This window comes from Dasypus novemcinctus, chromosome 12 (assembly GCF_030445035.2).
Source record: "Dasypus novemcinctus isolate mDasNov1 chromosome 12, mDasNov1.1.hap2, whole genome shotgun sequence".
In the NCBI taxonomy this organism is placed as follows: domain Eukaryota; kingdom Metazoa; phylum Chordata; class Mammalia; order Cingulata; family Dasypodidae; genus Dasypus; species Dasypus novemcinctus.
This window is the reverse complement of record NC_080684.1, coordinates 83,116,860-83,142,444: the sequence shown is the minus strand read 5'-3', so window position 1 is coordinate 83,142,444 and position 25,585 is coordinate 83,116,860. Positions and strand designations below refer to the sequence as shown.

At 37.4% G+C, this 25,585-nt stretch overlaps 1 protein-coding gene across 9 annotated transcripts in view; it reads left to right on the top strand.

Annotated features, from left to right (window-relative positions):
* The window catches only part of ANKS1B (ankyrin repeat and sterile alpha motif domain containing 1B), a 1,292,741-nt gene that overhangs the window by 920,098 nt on the left and 347,058 nt on the right, over positions 1-25,585 (top strand). For all 9 annotated transcript variants that reach the window (XM_058308590.2, XM_058308586.2, XM_058308588.2 and 6 more), the window contains exon 16: positions 14,581-14,679. In XM_058308590.2, coding sequence (XP_058164573.1) covers positions 14,581-14,679 — 99 coding nt within the window. The remainder of the gene's footprint in view (positions 1-14,580; positions 14,680-25,585) is intronic.

Genomic DNA, 25,585 nt, shown 5'->3' with positions numbered 1-25,585 from the left:
TTTTCCCTGCCGGATAGGAAATATTTTTGAGCCATATGGGATCCTAATTCTCTGAATGCTTTTAGATTATCAGATGTCTCAACTGACAGTCCTGGATGAAAATCAACTCATGAGAATTTGCAAAAATGAAAAAAACTTAAGAACATTTTGGTGTTATCATGTACTGGCAATTCCATCTTTATCTTTCCTTCAATTAAGAGGAAGAATACCACATCAGACATTCTGAATATTAGAATTTTAAGCTCAAAATTTTCAAAACTTTTCCTGTAAATTTACCTAACTTAGTTATATTTAGACTGTGTTTTTATGAACCTATGCATCAAATTTCTACTTACGCATTCATTCTTTCAAGTTTGTATTTTCTTCAATTCTTAGTAAATCAAAATGCTAAGCACTTTGATAGGCACTAAGAAAGATGTGAAGATACTTAGGCATAAACTTTTCTCTCAAGTAGTTTACTGTCCGCTAGAGGAGACAAGACATATATAACAACATGTAGAAAGAAACAGCATGTAGAAAGATGAACTGTTTACCATCTGCTCTAACCTAGACAAGAAGTGCCCATTTTTAAATAACGCTCAAGTTAAGTAAATATGATAGACTTCATGGTGGTTTTGATACCAGTCAAATATTTTAGAAGTAAAATCCAAGAACTTCTTTAAGTAGAATAATTAGACAAGGGGACACTTAGTAAACATTCACTATGAGAGAGGGTGTTTCTACATTAATATCTCCTACATCCCTTTCAGTAGTAATACTGTTTAGTGAAGATAACAGTATAACGAAGAGAGATTTTCCTTCATGGAACAAAGACTATACAAAGGGCAAGGGCATTTTCTGTTCTTTGTACAAATTTTCCCTTTGTATTCAACCCAAGGTCAAATGGTAGGGGCCAGCCAGCCCCAAATAGCTCAAATACCTTTTTTTAGTCATGAGTTTGCTCAGCTTTTGATTTAACATCTTGGTTGGGCTAGCTTCCAACATACAGTGATCATCTCCTCATACTTAATCCCAGTGTCATGGTGCAAGCAAATTTTTCCACCACTAACGTTTTAAAATATTTTTATGGGATATAAACCCTTTTCTCCTAAAGACATTTCAAGAAAAATGTCACACACACATACAAAAAAAAAGTGTGGGGGGAAATTAGGCATACTCCATTGGTCAACTATTTCAACAGGGTAATCACCATTCACTGCCCACCAATGACATTCCAGGTTACAAAAGACCTGAACAAAAACCTTGACCTATCAAAAGTTCAAGGAAGAACCACACACACTCTGAGGCCAATCTAATGCATCCCCAAGTTCTCTTATTGTTTCTGCACTGTTGAGATTATATAATGTGTTTGCATTTCAAAAGTAAAACTGTTTCCTGTGAAACACCAGATTTTAAATCTGGGAGCAGCTTATCGAAGGCTGCAATTGGCCAGCAAATTGTTTGAAGTTGTCTTGATTCTAAGGGAATCTCATTTTTATATAAACTGGTCAGAGCAAGTTGTATGCAAAAGATGAAGAGGACTTCAAATAACCTTTGTTACCCGGAAGCTAATTCTGTAGGCCATGTTTGCCTGCTTCCAGGTGTCCAATGAGGACATCCTCTACTGGTAGCCATCTGACTATGGACACATCTCTGTCACCTTTTTATGAGCAGTTGGCTTTGCTCAGCCTGGGAGAAGTCTATAGCCATTTTCTTACTGACATAGGGAGATATCAGGTGAATTTCTCCCTTTTAATCAGGAAAGCAACAGCTTTTCCAGAAGTCCCTCATGTCCAGCCATAGCTTGAATGAAAACTGAGAATATTTAGCTTGTCCCGCCTCCAATAGTAGAATGTAGCAAGGGAGACAAGAATCCACCTACCAACAGCATCTGCCACAACCTTGAATAGAATTCCTGGGTCATGAACATTTTCATTTTTATAGGCACTTCTAAATCACCATCCATAATTGTATCAATTTAGACCCTGTATCTAAAGCCATTTTGATTTTTTTTTTTCTTTGCCATCTGACTTTTCTCTTTGATTCTAATGAAAGATTCCTTTTGGCTTGGAAACAACTCCCCAGTGAGATCATTTTCTACTGGTTTCCACAAAGGCACATTTCATCACATTTTCCTCAGATTTTGATGTTTCTAGCCTGTTGTTTCTCTGTTGGTTACTGATCTCAACATCCATGCCAACCAATTCCTCCATCTATTCTTCACCCCATAGCCAGAGTACATTCAAAAATCTAAATCAGCTTACCCTTCAAAGCTTTGCACTATACTTGGAATGAAATCAAAGTCCTTATCATGGTATACAAGGTCCTGCATTATCTGTGTCCTGCTTTTCCCCTCCAAGGTCATGCTATTCCTCTTTCACCTGAGCCACGACACTCTAGTCATACTAGCCTTCTGCCTGATCTAGAATATGCCTGGCTCTCTTCTCACCACAGGGCTTTTCACCAGCTGTCCTTCTGCCTGGAGTGCCCTTGTAATGATTCTTCACATTTTTGGGTTACTCTTTCTAATCCCTCCGGTCTCGATTTGCATGTCGCTTTCTCAGAGAGGCTATCATGACTAGTCTTTCTAACATAGATTTCCCTTGCTATTTTTTACAACACTCTACTGATGTCCTTTATAGCAGTTTTACTAGCTGTGTGACCTTGCACAAATATTAGCTTCTCTGAGCCTTCAATCCTGCATTTGTAAAAGAAATGTAAAATAAAAGTAATTGTGCCAACATTAGGGATTTTGGGGAGGATTATATAAGCTAAAGTACTTAGTAGTACCTGTCAGTTAGTAAACACTTATGACACTTTGCTAAATAATAATTATTTGTATTATTTGGTTATTTTTCTGTCTTCCCTACTAGAGTATTAACAATAAAAGTAGAGAAACCTCATCTGTCCTGTTTTGGTATATTTCACGACCTAGCTTGACAAATAGTAATTAGTAATCAGAAATACTAGTTGAACAAACATATGTTGAATAAAGGAGGAGTGGTAGTTCCCACATATTGATAGCTTTAACTCTGGATTAGATTTGGCTAGCTCATTCTAGCTTTCAATGGCCTCCTATGTATGCTAACAGATTTAGCAAATAAGCATGCAGGATACCCAGTTAAATTTAAACTTTTGTATTTTACCTGGCAACCCTACTCCCCTCACTACTACCTTCACCCTTAAGAAGAAATGTTTTCCCTCGCTCATCTCCTCTCTTTCTCTTACTCATCTGTCCTTTCCTCTTAAGTTTATTTGGCTATATCTGAATATAGTTCTCACTGTTAGGAGACCCTCATTATCCTTGAATCTGGAGGCACCTGTTCTTAAGGACAACCATCTCCTTGATGTATTGATGAGAAGCTTTTATGGCTGGTCTACCAGTTCCCAGAGATCTAAATTATCTACCTTCACCATCGCAGCCTCCTTTTACCTAGATAGCTTTCTTGGGGGACTTACTCTGTTTTCCCTAGATTCAGAACACGTTAAATTGGGGGATACAAATGTCCTTAATTCATTCCAAGACACCTTCCTACCTTTCATATCTAGAAATCCTCCACCTAAATCTTAACTCTTAAAAAAGACCTAAATCAAAGTTACCCAGACCTGGCCCCTAACCCTAAGAACTTAATTTTCCAAGTAGGCAGCCAGGTAGTTTGAAAAGGCTCTGCAGAAGAGCTAAGACTCCAGCACTGCCAATTCAATGTCAGGCTCTTAATTCCCACGTCCAAGCATAGGCCCAGCTCAGAACATGGCAAGTTACTTGGTGCTTTAGCCAGAAAAACCCTAGGTCACTTTTATTAACACACTTGGCTCTGGTTTATACTCATTATTTTGAAAGGAGAACTAACCAACTGACCTTTCAGAAGGTAGAGAATTTATTTGAAATCAAATGTGTTGGAGAAACCATGGCAGCCATACTCTGCTGACTGATAAGCAGTTTGTCAATATATATGTAAATGCTATGAATGTGAAAATAGTGTCATGGAAGTCACTTCGTGGTAACATCTAGTGACTGGAATCTCCATCTGGAAAAGTTTCCTAATTCTCATTTGGTACTCTGCAGTGTAGGAAGCCTAAGCATCAACATCTGATAGATCCATCATATACTAACTGTGCAAACTTGGTCAAATGGTTTCACATCTCTGAGATTCAGTTTTTGAGTCTGTAAGATGAAGATAATACTATGTATCTTGTAAGATTGTTTTAAGGTTTATAAATAAAAATGGCAAAGTACTTGGCTTTCAGTGACTACTCAATGGCGGGTCATTAATATTAATCTTTTTAGGCCCTTTTTCCTGCTTCATTATATGTGACTGGATTTGCCATACCAGGAGCAAATTCATTTTTCCTTCTCCCGCTGAGAAGCACTTTCTTGTGGATCTCTTTATTACCAGTGAGAGATCATTTGTCATACAGGCCTGTTGTAAACACAAAGGCACCACATTCCTCTTCTGTAAAGAGCAAGGTGTCCAAACTACCCTAAGCGTTGCTCTCTTTTCCCTTATGAGGCACTGGGAAATTTTCAGCATATTAGAACAAAACTCAAATACCTGCCAAGATTATGTACAGCCCACTCAAGGAAATTATTTTTTCTTCACAGCTTGTGATTGGAAAAGGACACAGGACAGCTGCTAACTGTTTTCCTTTCATCTCCAATTTTGGCATGTTCTTCTAATAGCTCTCCTGCCACACTCAGTCTGCAGCACAGTGGGAGCTGAAGGAGGAGGATGGAAGTGTCCCCCAAGCCCCATCCCCGCCCCCTGCTCAGACTCAGCTGCCGGGAAAGACCATTTAAAGCGTTTAATATCCTTCCGTCCCCTTTGGGGATGGTGTAACCCAGCTAGACACCACGCTTCAAAAGAGAGAGAACCGTTCAAGCTTTGTGGTTAGTTAGGAAGTGTTTCAAGGAGACAACCCCCCAGGTCCCTGCCAACCCTGATTCCATGATTCAGTGAACAGAGAGGACTGGGGGAGAAGAGGCAAGAATAGGTCAGACAGCTTTCCAAATGCTCGCCCAAAGAAGGACCTCTTTGTTGCTCAGATGCTATGAAATCAAAGAAAGAATATACTGGAAAACTTGCTTTCGAATGTGATTTTCATACACTCTAAATAGAAATGGCTTAGGTCTTACCACAGTTGTACTGAAACTTGTCTCTCCTACGTAAACCCTCCTGGAGATGGAATCCGGTAATGGGTGCAAGAAAGGATCTCACCAGCTAAAGGGGCAAGTTCCTTAAGTTTTCTGGGCCTTGGTTCATTCACTTGCAAAATGAGGATAATAATAGTACCTACCACACAGAAATGTTGTGAGGATTAAATAAATTAATATATATAGAACATCTAGAACAGTGTTTGACACAGAATAAGAACTTGGTAACTGCCATTTATATTGTTATGGTAATTTACACCAACTATTATTGGGTGAATATTGAAAGAAGACAGTAGATGTACATAGCTTTCTATTTTTAAATGATCATGTCTAGAGGGAAGTAAGAGCATACAAATAAGCTTTATTCCCATCAGCTTTTTTCTTGAAGAGGCTGTAGATAAACATTCTTAAAAATGAAGACTAAGCTTCTTCCCTTACAGCTATAAAATTGTTGACCAAAGACAGTACAAATTACTACATAAATGATTTTGCAATCCTAATAAATATACATAATTCTAAAATCCACATGAATGCATATCTCAAATGAATCATAATTGTAATTCATGCTATCGACAGCCCCTGCTCAATTCACTAGCAAATAAATACCTGGTTATTTAGGTCCCCACTCTCTCTGTGGCTTGAGAACAGATATTCCAAAGGAGAAATCAGCTTGAAAAATAAACAGGAAAAACTCTGTGGTAGAAAATTCATTGTAATTATGTTAGCTGTTAAATACTAATCCTAAAAAATAAGTCCAAGTTATTATTTATTTTATTAAAATATACACATAACATAGATACTCTCTAACTTATTACTTAGTGGCATGGTCTGAAGAATCCAGAAAACTTTCTTCATTTAACTAAAAATATGATAATTTAGTTAAAATATGAAAAAGAAATTCCACTGTACTGGACAAGTATGTTCAAATGGAGGACTGAGAGATAAAAGAGATCTAGAAGAAGAGCTTTAATAAGGGAAACCTGGGAAGTCTTCAGAAGCAACAACTGAGCTGGGTTTGGAAAATGATAGGTGGAGATGGAAGAATGGAAAGGTCCGAGGTGTTTGGGGAATAATTAAGAGTAGATTGGGATCACAATAACTCTATAGTAGAATACCAGTAAGTCTACTCTAGTCCATCATTCATTCCCCAATCCTGAGAATTCTTGGATGGTGATGCCCACTCAACCTCTAATTAAGAGGGGGTTAGGTCCCATGAGGCAGATGAATGGGACTATCTTTCTTGCAATTGCAAACTCTTACTGTTCCTTGGGATGGTTATTGTCCATCATCATCTCTTTGTTAGTTGTCCTGGGTTAGTCCAATGAACTGGAGAGTAGGTGTCGCAATACTGTTGAGATTCAGGGCCCAATTGGCACATGGACAGCCTAAAGATTTAAGTCTCTTGGACATACATCTATCCACTCTAGTACTAACTATTTGGTTCAAATATATGGGACAGAAGAGCCATGTGTAGGGAAACCACAACTGAGTCCAACTCTGTACACTGGGGAGCATAAATTCCAAAGTAGGGCCCTTTGGCAGGGTGCCAAACTCCTGAGCTGTCTGCCCTGCCTATAATGTCTGGGTGTCTCCAGAGCCCTCTGAATGACATTGCATTGGTAGATATAGGCCATTATATATCTTGTCAAAACTTACAATATTGTGCAGGAAAGAGTATAAACTATAATATAAATTATAATCCATATTTAGTGGCAATGATCCAAAATGTGTTCATCAATTGTAATAAATGTACCACACTAATGATGGATGTTGTTAATCTGGGAAAATGTGCGAGGAGTAGGAAGCAGGGCATATGGGAATCCCCATATTTTTTATATAACACTTATGTAAACTAAGTATCTTTTTTAAAAAATTAAAAAGTATATTATTAAAAAAAGGGTAGATTGGGGCTGTGAGAATTTCTATCAGGAGATATGTAAGTCAATACTAAAAAATAATACATTGAGGTCATTTGTTTGAGAACCTCAAAGGCCATGATTTATTCCTGCAAATTTGTATCGAGTGCCTACTTTTGGAACAGGAGTAGTACAAGAAACTGAGGACAAACTACCTTCAAGGAGCTCACGGTCTAATGAGATAGACCCAAATGACAATTAAGTGTAACAGTTGAAATATGTACAATACACAATGGAAGCATATAAGAACAGGTGTCTAAATCTGCAAGGGAGAGTTTGGGATAGAGTTCTTAGAGGCATTGATCCTTCACTGATGTTTGAAGAAGTAGGAGTTGCCACACAGATAAAAAAGAACCCAGGGAGGAGAGAGTAAAGGATGACAGATAGATAATAGTATAAAACAGTGGATTGTTCAGGAAACTCCCATTGTTAATTTCGGCTGGAATACAGGTGTCACATGATGGTGAGAAATATAGACTGGGTTGGAGAAGTCAGGGTGTCAGATCATGAAGAACCTTTTAAGGCCATATGACAATTTGCTAAGGGCACTGGATAAACTGATAGATTTTAATCAGTGGGATAATTATGGTAAGATTCTAATTTTAGTGAATGACTTTGGTAGCAGTGTGAAGGAGAGACAGAAAGAGGACCAAACTAGAAGCAGGACGACCAGTTAGGCAGCTGCTATAGTAATACAATAAATAGACTGAAAACCTAACATGAATCAATGTTAGTAGGGGTAGAGAAGGAGAAATATACTCAAGAGATATTTAAGAAGCAGAATTACTTAGATTTAGTGACTGAGTCAATGAGGATGATGAGGAAGACAAAAAAGTCTAGAATATTCACAGATATCTGACTTGGATGACCTGGAGGACTATAGTCCCAGTATTAATTAGTATTGGGAATACAAGAGAAAGCTATGGATTTGTAGGATGATGGGTTTAACTTTTAATATATTCATCTTATGATGTCAGTGGAAACTCCATGAAGAAATGTCAAGGAGTCAGTTGTATAGTAATTCTAAAGCTTCATGGGAAGGTCTGGACCAAGGAGTCTCGATCAACCACATATAGGAGGTTTTAAAATAAGAAAATGATGGAAACAGCTGCTAAAGAACATCACTTTGTTGCAAAGAGTAACCACCTAAAGAAACTAAGGATGGATGAGAGAGAACGCAAAAAATCAGTAGAGGGATGAGTGATGATAAACGTCCAAGGAAAAGACGTGGCCATAGGATCAAAAACAGTCACGTGTTCCAGTAAAATCAGGATTGAAAAGTATCAACTAGACTTGCAATTGAGAGGCCATTCTCAACATTTGGTAGAAAACTTATATGGAATAAATTGGGGGAGTATTAGGATGTAAGTTTATTGTAGTGGGTTCAAGAAAAGCTAAGAGATGTGAAAGTAGAAACTGCAAGTATACTGAGGAAGTCAACAGTGCAATGTAGTAGATGGTTAAGCAGAAAATGGACAAAATTGGAACTCTGCTCCAAAAACCATTGATCTGGCAGCCCTGTGAAAAATGGATGCAGGAAGAAGAAATCTAGACAGATTTTATTGAGAAAAAAATGGAGTGAATCAAAGATTCTCTAACAGTTAGGAAGGACAAGTGTTAATGTGACAAGGAATTCTAGCTCCCTAAGAAGAATGGGAATGTTTTGTCCTTGATGAAGCAACTTTTACCCAAGTGCAAAGGAAATAGTTAGATATTTATCACATTGGAAACATTTAAATTTTCTTTGAAAACCCATAAAAATCCATATTACTATAAAAATAAGGTATTCTATAATTTCCTTTAATAAGAAATTATATAAGTTCATGGTACCAAAATTGATTTGTCAAAGAAAAAAATATGCATGCTTGAACTTCTCCATAATCACTTCTGACAGGTAACTTTAGAAGTTCTGAAACACTAAAATGCAATTTCAAATATGCAATCTATATACTTTCATATAATGATGTTAATCAAAAGTAGGACATGACTGAAATCATAGCATTTTAGAATGGAATGCATGTTTGTTAAACATTTCGATTTATAGGTGAGGACCATGAGACCAAAGAGGATATATACCTTAGCCAAGTTACCTACCCAAGATGCAAACACAGGTTAGAAACAAGCCCAATGTCATTTTGACAGAAGACTGGCTGGATGATGTACTGGGATATATTTGGTATCCCTCTGTATTACAGAAAGAGAAAAAATAGAAAAATTCTAACCGTAAGCTTCATTGAGCACCTTTAATCTTTTTCTTTACATTCTCACAATTAGTACATTTTCCCCTTGGGCACATGCTCACAATTTACATTGTGCTTTCCATAATTTTCACTCATTTTTCAAAAGTGGTAATTATCCTGTAAGATAGGAAAGTTGCCCCAGAGAGAAGAAATTGTATACTAACATCTTTTAAAATGTCTAGGTTTCCTACAATTCTTTAAAACACTTGCTCTCTTAACCCTATATACAGATAATTCTGAAAAAGCTACATCAAAGTTCCTAGAGCTAATAAATTAATCCAGCAAAGTGGAAGAGTACGAGACCAACACCAAAAAAATCAGCATTGTTTCTATACACTGGCAATGAAAAATCAGAAGAAATCAAGAAAAAAATCCATTTGCAATAGCAGCTAAAAGAAGCAAACATCTAGGATAAAGCTAACCAAGGATATAAAGGTTTTGTACACAGAACACCACGCTAAAAGAAATCAAAGAAGATCTACATAAAGAGAAGAACATTCTGAATTCATGGATTGGAAGACTAAATATTGTTAAGATGTCAATTCTACCCAAAACAATTTACAGATTCAATACAATCCAATCAGAATTCCAACAGCCTTCTTTGCAGAAATAGAAAAGTCAATCATCAGATTTATATGGAAGGATAAGGGGACCTGAATGGCCAGAGCAATCTTGAAAAAGAAGGTGCAGAAGTCATGCTTACCAATCTTAAAACCTATCACAAAGAAACAGTAATTAAAACAGTATGGTACTGGTACAAGGACAGACATACAGATCAATGGAATCAAACTGAGAGCTCAGAAATCAGCCCTCATATTTATGGCCAACTGAGATTTGACAAGGGGGCAAAGTAGATAAAGAATAGGCTCATCAACAAACAGTGCTAGGAAAACTGGATCTTCATTTACAAAATAATGAAGGTGTATCCCTATCTCACAACTCAAAATGAATCAAAGATATAAATATAAGAGCCAAAACTATAGAACTAGAAGAAAATGTAGGGAAGCATCTTCAGTACCCTGTGTTAGGCAATGGTTTCTTAGACTTTAGACCCAAAGCACAAGCAACAAAAGAAAACAATATATCAATGGGACCTCATCAAAATTTAAAACTTTTGTGCCTCAATAACCTTTATTATGAAAGTAAAATGACAACCTACACAATGGAAGAAAATATTTGGAAACCACATATCGAACAAGATTTAATATCCAGAATATATTTGTTAAAAATACTTCAACTCAACAACAAAAAAGACAAACAACCCAATTTTAAAAATGGGCAAAAGACTTTATTTGAACTTATAGTTGGTGCTAGAATTGGTAGGTGTATGTCCAAAGACTTGAATCTTTGGGCTGTCCATGTGCCAGCTGCACCCTGAGCCTCAGCAGAGTTGCAACAACTACACTCCAGTTCATTGAACTCACCCAGGACAACTAACAAGGAAGTGAGGATGGACATCCACCACACCAAGGAACAGAGAGAGTCTACTCTCTGCAAACATGAGAGTCCCATCCATCAGTCATATGGGACTGAATTCCTCCTTCAATTAGAGGTGGGGTGTGCATCACCATCTCAGATTTTTCAGGATTAGGGAATAAAATATGGACTAGAGTGGGTTTACTGGTATTCTACCGTGGACTTGTTGTGATTCTAACAATGGAAGAAATTGTGTCATTGGTATGGAAACAGTGTTCACTGGAGGTGCTGAAGTCAGGGAGAGGGACAAGGGGTGCAATATGGGGGCAATTTTGGGACTTGGAGTTTTCCTGAGTGGTGTTGCAATGACAGCTTTATGTCATTATATAGATGGACATAGTCTGCAGAGTTGAGTGGGAGAGAATGTAAACTACAGTGTAAACTATAGTCCATGATTAGTGGCGGTGTTCCAGAATGTGTTTGTCAGATGCAATGAATGTACCACATTAGTGAAGGAAGATGTTGATGTGGAGAAGGGTGGAAGGTGTGAGAAGTGGGGCAGGTGGGAATCCCATATCTTTTTTATGTAACTTTTTATATAATCTAAGTATCTTTTAAAAATAAATATATATTTTTTAAAATCGGCAAAAGACTTGAATAGACATTTCTCCAAAGAAGATATACAAATGGCCAGAAAGCACATGAAAAGATGTTCACATAATTTGTTATTAGGGAAATTCAAATCAAAACTACAGTGAGATACAATTTCACACCCACTAGAATGGCTACTATTTAAAAATGGAAAGATACAAATGTTGGAGAGGATGTGGAGAAATAGGAATACTCATTGCTGATGGGAATGTAAAATGGTGCTGGCACTGTGGATGATAGTTTGGCATGTCCTCAGAAAGTTAAGTATAGAATTACCATATGATCCAGCATTCCTACCTCTAGGTATATACCCAAAAGGACTGAAAGCAGGGACTTGAGCAGATACTTGCCCACCAAAGTTTATAGCAGTATTATTCACATTTACTAAAAAATGGAAGCAACTCTATGTCCATCAAGAGATAAAATGGAATAAACAAAAAGTGTTTATCTATATAATGGAATATTACTCAGTCTTCAAAATGAATCAATTTCTGATACATGTGACAACATGGATGAAACTTGAAGACATCATGTTGGATGAAATAAGTCAGACACAAAAGGACACATATTGTATAAGCTCACTGATTTGACATAATTATAATAAGCAAACTCATAGAGTCAGAATCTAGAACATAGGGTACCTGGGGACAGGGTTGGGGTAGGAAACAGAGTTTCTATTCGGGACAGTGAAGATGTTTTGGTAATGTATGGTGATAATAGCAGCACAACAATGTGAACATAATTAATGGCACTGAACTATGCATTTGAATGTGGTTAAATGGTAAATGTTTAGTTTGTATATATGATACTAAAATAATTTTTTTAAATTCATGGAACTGCACAACACAGTGAACCCCAAATTAAACAATAATTGTTGTGTAAACTCACAACTTATCTAATAATAAAAAGGTTCCACCCTTACTGAAGGATTGAAAGATGGTAATTTAGAAGAATAACAATGCTCTTTAAGATTTAATCATTCAAATAACTTCACAATTCAAACACTGAAATCAAGTTTTCAGAACGACTATAGGATATTCGTGTATTTTGTGTTTGTACGAAGAAACCAGGTTCTCCATTTTGTTTGAGCTGAATTATGGGTTGATAATTTAACACATGGAAAACCTCGTAATGCTGTAACACGTAGATGCCAAAGACTTTTTTTTAAAGGCTGGGTGACTCCTTTTGAAGAACCTGGAAGAGTAAAAATCAGAATTGTATCACATATCCAGCTCGTGCCACACTAGTCCATTTCCGAAAATAACACTTTCTCAAAATGAAGTAATTTGTATTCTTAGCCATGCTCTATTGTGTGCTCTGAGTAATTTCTTGAGTGCAATGTTTCCTATGGCATATTGCCAAGACTGGCTTTATTTGTTTTTCATTAGGCTTTTCATTATCATGCTGCTATATACCTGGATGGTTCTGCTACCTCCGAGACAGCCTGTGTAGCTTAAACATAGGAGTGATTCTAGGAGTAGGCACACTGTTTTTGTCCACTGAATGCCCATTTTAAATCCCTAGCTATGGCATCATTCTAATGGCTTTAATCCTTGTAAGAACCAACAATTATCCATTTCTAACATAGCCTGATATTATTAAATGCTTGCATCCATCTTTGTCTGGGAAAGACATTAGTCTCACTTTGTCCCACTAGTAGAACTGCCCCTTCTCCTTTATTAGTCCAGGAAAATGCACCAATTCCAACCCATTTTCCAAGTCTTGAGTTTGTATGTATTCCTCATTTCTCCGTCATTCTACATATTCAATTGCCAAGTCAACCTTGATAGTTTTCATATCCATCCACTTTTCTGTATTTCCCATGGCCATTACTTAGTCCAAGCCCACATCATGCCTAACACAACTGCAATAGCCTCCTAATGGTCCCATGTCCCAGGTTTACCCTTCCCAGTTCAATCTCTTTTGCTTTTAATGTCCATCAATACCGACTGCCCCCCATAAGTAGATATGCTGTGATTTCTATTAATATGTATTTTTGTGTATCAAATATTAATAGGGCAGTTTGATTTGTCGAGAAAAATAATTATCTGATTTCTTGAACTTCTCTAGAAATGCTCAGTTTAAAGGGAAGCTCTAGGTTGCAAACCCTGAAAGATGACAATTTAGGGACAAAATAAGAATTCCCATATATTTCTGAATTAGAATAGTAATCATGTTTTTTAAAGTCTTTGAAATCGGAGAATTTCAGGACTGGATTTGTCCTTAAAGACATCTGGCTCAACTTCTTCAATTTATAGATGAGAAAACTGAAACCCAGCCAAAATGATCTTTCTGAACCTGAAATCATGTAACTCCTTTGCTTAAAATCTGCCCATGGCTTCCCATTACTCTCAGGATGACGTTTAATTTCTGTGGCATAGAGTGCAATGTCTACATTCTGGGTTCTGATTACCTTTCCAGCCTTACCTTTTGTTTTTGCTCCTCTTTTCAACTTATCTCAGAACTCATGCTTCCAAGTGCACTATGTTCTCTCCTACCCAAGGTCATTGCACATAATTTCCCCTTTGCCCTTCTCCTTTGGGAGTGCTAAATTGTAATCTTTCTGCAGGCGTCTGATTAGACATCATCTCCTCTGAAAGCATATCCCGGATCCCTTCTGAGCTCCCAAGCATGCAGTTACCACCATAGCTTGATCACACCATTCTAATCGCCTTTGTGAAATCTTTCCCTCCCTGAATTGGAAGGAATAAAGACAGATGTGGGCAGGGACCTGAATCATATTTGTTGTTTCATACCCACATCTTAGTCAGGTGTCTGGCAATCAATATTTTAAAATTAATTATCAATTCTCACTTGAAACCTGCCTACTAAAATTTTTCTACCAACCCTTCTTGCAAAATCTGTTTTCAGGAAGGGAAAAAAAAACTGACCAATTCATTCACATCAACATATATGTCACTGATAATCCTAAATGGCAACACTTCCTAAGTGTTTATGTTTGTAAAGGAATACCATTTTAAGTCACAGGAATGAGTCTCCAAATCAGATAATCATTCCATAAATAGTAAGCCATAAGAGATGCTTGTGAGGGGCAGGAAGGTGGCCTTCTCTGCTCGCACCCTCATGTAAGAATGGCTCCATGCTTTTGTTAATAAAAAATCAAATCCCTTCCTGTTTATTTTTCTCTGTGTTAAATGAATCCTTATTATTTACCCACAGTAAAAATAGCCTGAATTTATACACAACATTTCTGGTTTTGTTACAGGGAAGCAATGTTATGGAAGACCAGGATTTGTTGGAAATTGGAATCCTTAATTCTGGGCACAGACAAAGAATTCTACAGGCAATCCAGCTCCTTCCAAAGGTAAGCACAGTTCCAGCGATTTTAAGTCCAGGCATGCAAGGGGTATTAGCATTCAGGACATCATTTCTCCATAATGATGCAACACTCAAGAACAAATCTTCTTAGATCCAAATAAAGTTTCACTCATAAAATTACTATGGGCATACTTGGCATTATTTTTACCTAGAAGGGTGCAATACAGGAAGCACCACCTGCCAGCAGGGTAGATTCAGTGTTTCTCTTCAGTGGCTGTCCTTAAGTTAGTACATACAGCAGTTCAGTCCCCCAAATGACAGCTCAGTGCAAGAAAACCAGATCCATATCGGGTAGATGTGGGAACTACCCTGGAATAGAAACCTCATGTTGCATAGGAGACAATAATCTCTTGTAACAACTCTGTAGACTTAGCCTCCAGGGTCCCTTCCAGGGACGAGAGTCTTCATTCAGGGAAGCCCAAAGTTTCACATCCTTATCAGATATTCATAGTTCATATATAGAACTTCTTAGTCAAGATGCAATTTGCCAACCATATGTCACTTTTACTGTATGTTACCTAGCAATATGTTAACTAGCAACAGAGTTAACTTTCTGTTTCCACATACGGTTTCATAGGAGCCTAAAGGAAGAAGTACTATCTGAGCACTAGTCTTTCAAGATACATAGAATTTTTACATTTTTTATTTTATTTTATTTTATTTTGAAAGAAGCTTTAGATTACAGAAAAGTTACATTGAAAATATAGGGGATTCCCATATACCCCAGCCCCTTCCCATTTCATATTTCCCCTATTGGGAAAATGTGGTCTGTAGTTTATATTATAGTTTACACTTTACACCGCACAGTTTTATAGGTTTTGACAAAATGTATAATGGCCTGTATCTGTCACTGCAATGTCGTGCAGGACAATTACAATGCTCCCCAAACACCCCGTGTTATACCTATTCTTCCCTCTCCTACCTCTCATAACCTCTGGTGGACACTGCCTTAATATCAATGATAAAAGTCTTTCCATTGCTGGAATAAAAATAAGTCTAATTTAGTCCATAGTTACATTCCCCCTGGTATTTGTTTGTTCCTCAATCCTGAGGATTTTTTGGATGGTGATGCTCACTGTTTCTGACTGAGAGGGGTCTTAGGTCCTATGGGGCAGATGGATGGAACTGTCTGTTTGCACTTGTAAATACTCTGTTTTTTGAGATGGTTTTTGTCCATCATCATCCTTTTGTTAGTTGTCCTGGGTAAGTCCAATGAACTGGAGAATAGGTGTTGCAACTCTGCTGAGATTCAGGATTCAACTCACATATGAATAGGCTTAAGATTTAAGTCTCTGGAACATATATTTAACAAGTATAGTGCTAATTATAAGTTCCAATAAAAAGGGTAGAAGAATCATGTGTAGGGAAATTATAAATGAGTCTAACTCTGTTGCATTGGGGAGCAAATATTCCAAAATAAGGCCCTCTGACAGAGTACTGAATTCCTGAGATTGTCTGCCCGACCTATAGTGTCTAGATGTCTCTAGAGCCCTCAGGAGCCCCACTGTTTGAGGAACTGTTTACTGTGGCAGTCAATGAGATCTTCCTGAGACATGTATAAGCTGGAATGATGTCCCAGCTCACTTTGAAATCTCTTAGCCATAAAAATTCATTTACATTTAATATTTCCCCCTTTTGGTCAAGGTCTTTTTTCCAAATGCATCACTAGTTGGCTCTGGGTAATAATCCCTCAGTGCCAGGGGGCTCATCCCCAGGAGTCATGTCCCACGCCAGGGGGAAGGTAGCGCATTTATATACTGAGTTTGGCTTAAAGAGAGGCCATATTTGAGCAACAAGTAAGCTTTCAGGAGTTAACTCTTAGGCAATATATAATACAAGCCTAAATTTCAACTTCACAAGAACCAGCTTCATAAGTAAAACCACCAATATCAAGGGCCAGGTGCAATGGTCTGTCCTTCACTAGGTACTGCCCATGTATGTGTGGGATTCTTGCTGCTTTATTAGAGAATGTAGCAGGACTTCCTAGGATGGGAATTCAATATTCTTTTGACTATTTTGTGAGTCTCCACCCACTGAGACAACACCCCATGACCACTTGAACATAATCATATGCCTTAGAGGCTTGCCCCAGGTGTTCCTCTCCCCAAACATCCCCCATCACCAACACCCCACCACAGTTGAGAATTCCGTGATCCAAAACCTCCCCAAAAACAAAGCCAGAAAATAAAAATAATAAGAAAAAATATCTAATATTAAAAATAACAAATAAAATACAAAACTAAAATTTTTTCATTGTGTCTTTCATTACCATAAGGTCTGTTATCTTTTATATACAGTGACAATTTCTTCCTTATGTTCCCTCAGTGTCTTCAAAGAAGCTTTAGGTTATAGAAAAGTTACACAGAAAATACAGAGGATTCCCATATACCCAACTCCCTCCCCCTCTCCCACTCTCCCCTATTAATAACATCTTACATGAGTATGGTACATTTGTTACAGTTGGTGTACCAGAATTGAAGCATTGCTACTAACATGGTCAATGGTTTACCTTATAGTTTACATTTTGCACCATACACTTTTATAGATTTTGACAAAGTTTAAAATGTCCTGTATCTGTCATTGAAAGATCACGCAAAATAATTCCAATGCCCTAAAAATGCCCTATGTTCCATCTATTCTCTCCTTCCCTCCCCCTCCCCTCAGAACCTATGGTAACCATTAAGTTTCAATTTTTGAAGAATAAGGTTCATAGTTAAATGTAATAATATTGAGAGCTTGACATATTGGTCTGTTTTCTTGTATTGGGCACTGCCTAAGACACATAGAATCTTAACTGGTAAAGAGAGGGAAAGGCATTTGGGGAGGCCAGCAAGAACCATAAAAGTACAAGTATGGTTCACACACTAAATTGCTGGAAGCATTATGGTAATAATTATGATACATGTGATACTATGTAATTTAAAATACAAAGTTGTTAAAAGAGTGGAGCATACAGTAAGAAAAATAAGAAAAAGTAGGTTGGGTTGGTTTGTGTCAAGCTAAGTTATCTGAAATTTATTCACACAGGGAAACAGGCACTACCTGACTCCTGTGCTGTAGGGCAATTAGTTCTGGAGACTGTATACAATACAAATTAGAAGAAGGAAAAGTTGAAGGTGGGTCATCCAGTTGAGCAAGGATTAGGGTGAGGCAAGATTGAATGCAAGGTAAAAAGATGACTTTAACTTTCCTTATGCAGTTAAGGGAAAGCAGAGGTTGTTAACATAGATACAGGAGCTTAGCCTGTGTTTTGTTTGTTCTTCTGTTATTTTCCTTTCTAAGGAGGCTATAATTTGGGAAGGAGAAATATTAACCTCTATTTCTAATGAAGTTATCTAATGAAAATTGCTGACTGGCAGTGAACTGAGTTTCTACTCATAGAAGCTTTTACAAATTCAAAGAGAGACAAACATACAAAGGAGCTTAATCACATCATTTTCTACACTGAGCTTAATCACATAATTTTATACACTAAAGGAAAAAGAATTAAACACTCTTAGAACTAATTTTTTAAATGACTCTTATAAGTATATTATTTACCACCCTACTTTTATATCTTTACTTACAATATTACTTCCTCTGCAAGTTTTCTCCCCACTCTCAGCAAAGACAGGGACGTATCTCTCTTAATGGGCTATGTCCCCAGCACCTGGCACAGTGCCATGGCAGGCATTCAATAAATCAATGAATGGCTCCTGCCAGTCACAATGCTACCTCACTTTTAAATTCAACTAATAGTATCATATCACCTCCTTTGTGAAACTTTCCCTAAAATAGAACCACTTCTCTATTTTGATAATTATCAAATTTGATGATATCAAATTATCAAAATTGATGATATCACCAAGGTGGTGATATCACCACCTTGATAATTATCACCCCAATCCAAACCTACCAGCTCTAGCCAGATTGCTACCAAAGGTACCAGTAAGTCATTTGTACATTAGACTACTTGAATTCATTCCTTATTGGTCCTCTTTTACCTGGACAATTGCATGGCTTTCTTAACTCTGTCCTGGTTAACCTCTCTTGCACTTCTACAACTGAATTTCCACACAGCATCCAGAATGACCTTTCTAAAATGTGAATCAGATCATGCCACACCCTGCTTAAAATCTCCAATGGATTCTCATCTCACTTAGAATAAAATCTTTATCATGACCTACAAAAGTATGTGGGACCTGGCCCTTTCCCACCTCAATGACCTCATCTATCACGCTCTCCTTCTGCATTCTAGTCTTCTAGCTTATTTTGTTGTTGTTGTTCCAGAACATGCCAAGTTTATTATTGCCTCCCGTTCTCTCCATGGTAGTCCCTCTGCTGCATGCCTCCTTCTAGATCTTCAGACACTCTCTCCTATACGTCATCAAGTCTTGACCCAGATGTCATCTCCTCTCAGAGGCCTTCCTGACCTGAAATAACACTTCTCTCCCTTTATCATTCTCTTCATCTCACCCTAGTTTATTTTTCTTCATAATACTTATGGGCTACCTGAAATGATATTTGTTGGTTTTATTCCTTTATTTTCCATCTCTCCCATAGGAAGCAAAGTTGGTAAGATCAGGGACCTTGACTGTCTTGTTCATTTATATATGCCCAGCCCCTGAAACAGCAACTGGCACATAGAAGTTGGCCGGGAGGCATTTGTGGAATGAGGGAATACTCAGATCTCTCTTTCCCCTGAATTTTATGACCCTATACTTATTCCTGTCTGAAGGAGTTGGTAATATTCTAACCACTCCTACATTATAAGTATCCTGCGGTCAGGCATGATCTCATATACATCCTTGAATTTTTCATTCTGCTAAGCCTAATACACGCACATTAAAATAATGAAAGAATGAGTAAGTGGAGGAATATTTTCCTTATATGTCATTCCAATATAAAAGTTTTTAAATCCAAGAGTGTCTCAATTTTTAGATATAGCTGTAATCCCTTACATAAGTTTTATTGTGAAAAATAAAAGAAAGTAAATGTAGACTTATTTGGGAAATAAATGGAGTGTTTATTTTTAAGACATAATATCATTCTCATTAGAGAAAACAATATGATAGAACAATACAAAATTAAGCTTCTATCAAGAGGCTGATACAGAAGTACTTACTCTGCACACAAATGAATAGAGAATATATAAAAGACATCCAAACACGTATTCAGCAGCACAAGCAGAGTGTTAAAATGCTACAAATTGATGCTTTACTTTCTTAGGTAATGAGCCCAATCTTCAGATGGTTAATAGTGTAATTTTACTGCCAGCACATTCATTTGCATTCACTCTAACTTTGCACTGCCAGAAAATGAACAAAATGTCTCTTCATTTTGTTTATGCAATTTTGGTCTTCAGAATATTTGTGTTATTCATCTGTCATGAGAAATATTCCATAATTGCTACCTGAGATCCTTTAATTAACATATTGTGTTTTGGAATTGGTGAGATTTTGCCTAAACAGAGAAAAGGTGGTTTGCTAGTTCCATCTTGATCTGTTAGCACTCTTCACTGTATGCTTTTCATGCTTTATTTGTATTTGTTGTTTCAAGTTTCAAGGAAAAAATATTCCTTTCATAAGAGTTATTTTTCGGTAATATGCTCTTTTTAATATTGAACTACTCACCAGTGCAAAGATCTGCATGTTTTCAAGTACACTCAATATAATCAACATATAGAATGCATTCAGTGTATAATAAGCACAGACATTTTTAGAACATATATTCCCTCTTTCTGTAATCGCATTAGTTACTCCTCTCTATCCATTCTCTCCATCTATCTTTTGCTATGCTTGACCTTTAGTACTCATGCTTAATTATCAATTTCACCCAGAATCCACTTTCCTTAGCAGTTAAAACCCAATCTTTTCTTAGCTCTAAAAGCTTCCCTGAATTTCTGAAGATCAAATTTCACACTTTTTCTTTTTTAAGAAGGAACTTATAAAAGTTTCATGAGAAAATGGCTTGTTCTGTACTCTCCTAGAAACTGTAGGTATATTGATATGTTGTTGTTGATGCTGTTGTCCCTGGGACATGGGGCAATTATCTGATTACTTAATTGTAATGTGCAACTTACCTTATCCCGGTAAGAATTCAATGTGACCAAGTCTTTGGATAACCTTCTAATAAGTTTCCCTTTAGAAAGGGTGTAAACTCTTTCGTCCTTTGACACAATGACACCTGGAGATCAAGAATTCAAAGGATTCAAAGTATTTTCATTTGGGACTTCATGTTAAACCACATACCTTATCTTCTTTCTTAATATCTCTCACCCTGAATTGAAAATGTATTTCAGTGTGCTAGCATCTTTTATATCTTTTGCTCACTCGATTTTGCAGTGTTTCCTCTTCTAATCTTATCCTGTTTTATAATCTCTTTCAGATTTATTTGGTACTTGCCTACACTTGCTATCCCCCTTTCCTTTGTTCCCACTCATCCCTCAATCCACTTTGATCTGACTCACTCCCCTGCTGCCACCCCAAACAAAAGATACAAAGGTCAACACTAACCAGCAGAGCAGTCAGTCCAATAAGCCTTGTTCCATCTTAATTTACCTGGCTTTCATTAAGCTCTGACACTGTTGACAGCTGTCAACATTGTCCTCTTCCAACCCCGTGATATCTGATTTTCCTCCTGCCTCTCTGCTGCTCTCTCCTTTGTCTGCTCAACCTCCTCAAAACTCAATTCTAGGCTTTCTTCTACTTTCTCCTTATTCTCTTCTGTTTATTATTTCAGTTCCCATTATTATGCCAATGATTCTCAATTTTTATCTTCAGCTAATATTTCTCCTCTGAGCTCCAAAATCATATACCCAATTGCCCACTCAGCATCTTCACTAGATGCTACAAAGACATCGCCTATCAAAATTTTAACTCATGGCTTTTCCCTCTTCCCAAAACCTAATCCTCCTTCAGAGTTCCCATCTTAATGAAGGGCATAAGCATCCATCCAATTTTGCAAGTCAGAAATCTAAGAGTCATCTTTGGCAACCCCAAATTCAATCCATGACCTATCAGCTTTATGGTCTAAATTTCTAGAAATTGCCTGTTTTTCCCTTGCTCCTTTTCACAGCAGCCTTCTTACTGGTCTTGCTCCATTTGCTCCTGCCCCCCACCATTCTCTTCTCCATCCCGCAGCTGGAGTGATATGATAAAAGTATAAATCAGATCATGGCACTTCAGTGGGTTCTTGTAGTCTCTCTGGAAAATGATCTGTCCTTGCTTGGTTCTCCAACTTCATCTCAATCCATTCTCTGTCACCCTCATTGCTCTGGCCTATTTTTATTTGCAAGAAGACACCATAGTTCCTTCTGTCCCAGGTCTTGGATGTGCCCTTCCCTCCCCCTGGAATGCTTGCTCTACTTCCCTGATCATTTCCAGATCTCATCTCAGACAAGACTTCGTCAGGCAACTTTCCTGACTCTTTCTGCCCTCTGTTTAATAGGTCGGGATATGATCTCCAACCAAGAAATACTTTTCCTTTATAGTTTGTAAAACAGTTTGAAATAAAGATTTGTATGATCATTTTGTCAATATCTTTCTCTCTTATCAGAAGAATAAATTCCGTGAAGATAAAGCCCATCTATTTTGGTTACCATTTTATCTCTAATGCCTAGAAAAATATCTGTTAAGTAGGGTATATGCAAAAGTATTTGATAACTAAATGATTGTGTTTATCATAGTTTCTGGTATTATTCATTGTTTGTTAATTGCTACTCTACTTTTACTTTACTGCATAATAAACACTGGTACTTCAGCTGTTGTTTGTTTCTAAGTTTAGTTCAATTTAACCAATATTTGTGGAACCTACATATATTTAGTGATTTTTTTCACTGAATGGCACTGAGCAGCTCTGATTGGATTAAGTACTTTCTTTACCACCTAAGTTTGATATTTGGTGAAAATCAGAGTCCCCTGTTACTCCAATAAAAATATCAGATCCTATATTAATCATCTATTCCTGTGCTTGCAGCTCACTCATGAGGTGTAAGCAGGATTCAGTTCCTCACAGGTAGTTGGATTAAGGCACAGTGCCTCATAAATTATTGGCCAAAGGCCTCCCTCTGTTCCTTAACACATGGACCTCTCCATAGGGCATCCCACAAGGTGCAGCCAGTTTAATAGGAGCAAGCAAGAAAAAAGACAAGACAGAGTACTAGCAAGATGAAAGTCACAGTCTATTGTAACCTAACCATGAAAGTGACATCCCATCCTTTTACTGGGCATTAGAATCAAGTCACTAGGTGCAGCTCACAGATATTAAGAGGTTTTTACACAAGAATGTGAATACCAGGAAGTGGGGATTATTGAGGGCCATCTTAGAAGTCTGACTACAACATATCCACTTTATAGTGACCTTCTTCACAGTCTACTTTCCTTGTATTCATTTGTGGTTTAACTGGAATAACTTGTCAACAAAAAAGGGGTATCTTTCACTCCCTTTGGAGATCTTAATGATATTCACAATTAAAAAGACTTAGAAGTCATATTTGCAATCACCACTCAAAAAGGTGGCACATGTCTCTGTTGGTCCGTAAAGTTAGGTATGATGTTACCAGATATGATAAAACAATACAGAAATTAGAGACCTTGGAGATGTAGCAGTTGTGCATATAGACCACACGGTCTGAATGCCTCTTATTTAAGTGATACCTACAAATCAGTAATCCCATATAATGTAACAAATTTTTAAACATATCTGTTTTTCACTGGTGCCTCATTACTGAAAAGAACATATTTTCATACATATTAGGGAAATGCGTTGGTCAAACTCTGTTGGACAAGACTTTAAGGATGTTATCCAAAAAAAAGACATTAGAAAAACACTAACAAAGATGGAAAGTAAAGGGGACCATTTAAATTAAGGCAAGAGCAGAATAAATAGATCAAAGGAATAGTGAAGAAGCTTGTGAACAAAGAGGTAGAGATACACTGGCAAGACTTCTTTTGAACACTTTTAGAGACAATGCAATAGGGAGTGGTGGAAACTGTAGCAAACTGGAGCATGCAAGTCCTGCCCCCTACCACCCCCACCAAAAAAAAAAAAAGTGTTTCTTTTCTCAAACACTTTGCTAACAAAGCATTGAGGGCCAGATTTGGTTATGGCTGTCGCTTCCCTACCCACATGTTGCATGGGAAGAGAATCTCTCCAGAAATGGGAAGTCTTAATACAATGGGGATAGCAAATTATTTCAGAGTTCAAAAGGAGTATTATGAATATGACATTACCTAAATTTATTCTCCTGTCCAAGAATATACTCCAGTAAATTCTAGTTCTTCCAAGATCATGTTCTTTAATTCTAGTCTTGAAGATTGATCAAAGTGTGTGTAAGCTTTAGGGAGAGAGTGTGCAATCAATGTTACTTATTTAAAAGTTAAGAAAGGGAAATTGTCTTATTTCCTTGTCACTTACAAAATGAAAGAAAAACATTCCTATTTCTTATATTATTTTTCAGAAGGGCAAGGACAAAATATAGTCTACAGACACAGATGCTTTCTGGTAATTTTTGACAAAGAAACTTGTTAATTTCCTAGCTGCTAAAACAATTAACCATATAATGGTTGACTTAAAAACAGGAATTTATTGTCTCTCAGTTCAGAGGCTAGAAGGCCTGATGGAAAATTAGCTTTCTCCTGGGTAGCTATCTTCTGGCTGTCCAGCAATCTTTGGGTTTCCTTGGCTTTTTTCATCATATGGCAATGTACGTGGCAGCATCTTCTCCTGTCTCTTCTGGGCTCCATTGGTTTCTAGCTTCTGGCTTCTCCCTGTGGCTTCCTCTTTTGTGTCCAATTTCCTTTGTTTATAAAGACTTCAGCCATATTGAATTAAGCTCACCATCAGTTTGAACACCTTAATTAATAGCATCTTCAAAGGTCCTGTTCATAAACAGGGTCACACTCAGAGGACCAGGGTTGGGACCTGAATGTGCCTTTGTGGGGGACTTGATTCACTTGTCTTTCTCCCATCCCCTCATTCATTCTCCATCTACCTTCCTTCTTGCATTTCTTTTTCACATCAGCTGATAACTTAAATTTTGTAGCCCCATTGTGGACCTACCAGCCAATGAACATGCAATTAAAGATACACCCTCAAACAGAATCCCACACATATTAATATATGCACCGTTATATTATGGAGGCCCTAATTTAAAATTAATACACAATTGGACTCACAATACACCTCAGAGCATAGGGTATTCCACTTCCTCTAGGTCTGGTCTTTGGTGGGACAGACTATGGTGATGCCAAGTTCCTATAAACTCCGGTCAACTCTGAAAATGTCCTATTCTTCTGTACAAACAAATCTGCTCACTTAGATCCAGGATTGGCAAATGTTTTCTGTAAAAAGTGTAGTAAATCCTGTATGCTTCCATATGGTCTCTACCCTACCTACTCAACTCTGCCTTATAGAGATAAAGCAGTCATAGACAATATGGAAATGAATGAGCATGGCTGTGTTCTAAAAGTTTATTTACAAAAACAGGTGGTGGGCCAGATTTTGCCTGCAGGCCATGGTTTACTGGCATCTAACTTATATTATTAACAAATCCCCAAGTAGAACAAAAGTCTTTCTGTAATTCTTAGAGTCTTCCGCACAGGAAAATAACTCAGACCAGAAAGATAGCCTACTGTGTCAGAATAATGAAAAGCCCCAGGATGACTCGTGGACTCTTAACATCATCCCAGAGATTTGAGTAACAAGAGTGTTTTGTAGTGATTAACTGGGGTGACATTGGCCATATGTCTATTCAAAAAGCTGCCAGCTCCTTTGGCCGTCTCTGTGGAACCATATGTACTGTTCAGTGTTCATTTATTTCAATCAGTAAACAGGTGCTTATTGAACATTTCTATACTCCTAGATCTGATCCCTAAAATCTAACTCTCACAATGCTCTGTTCCCATGCCTCA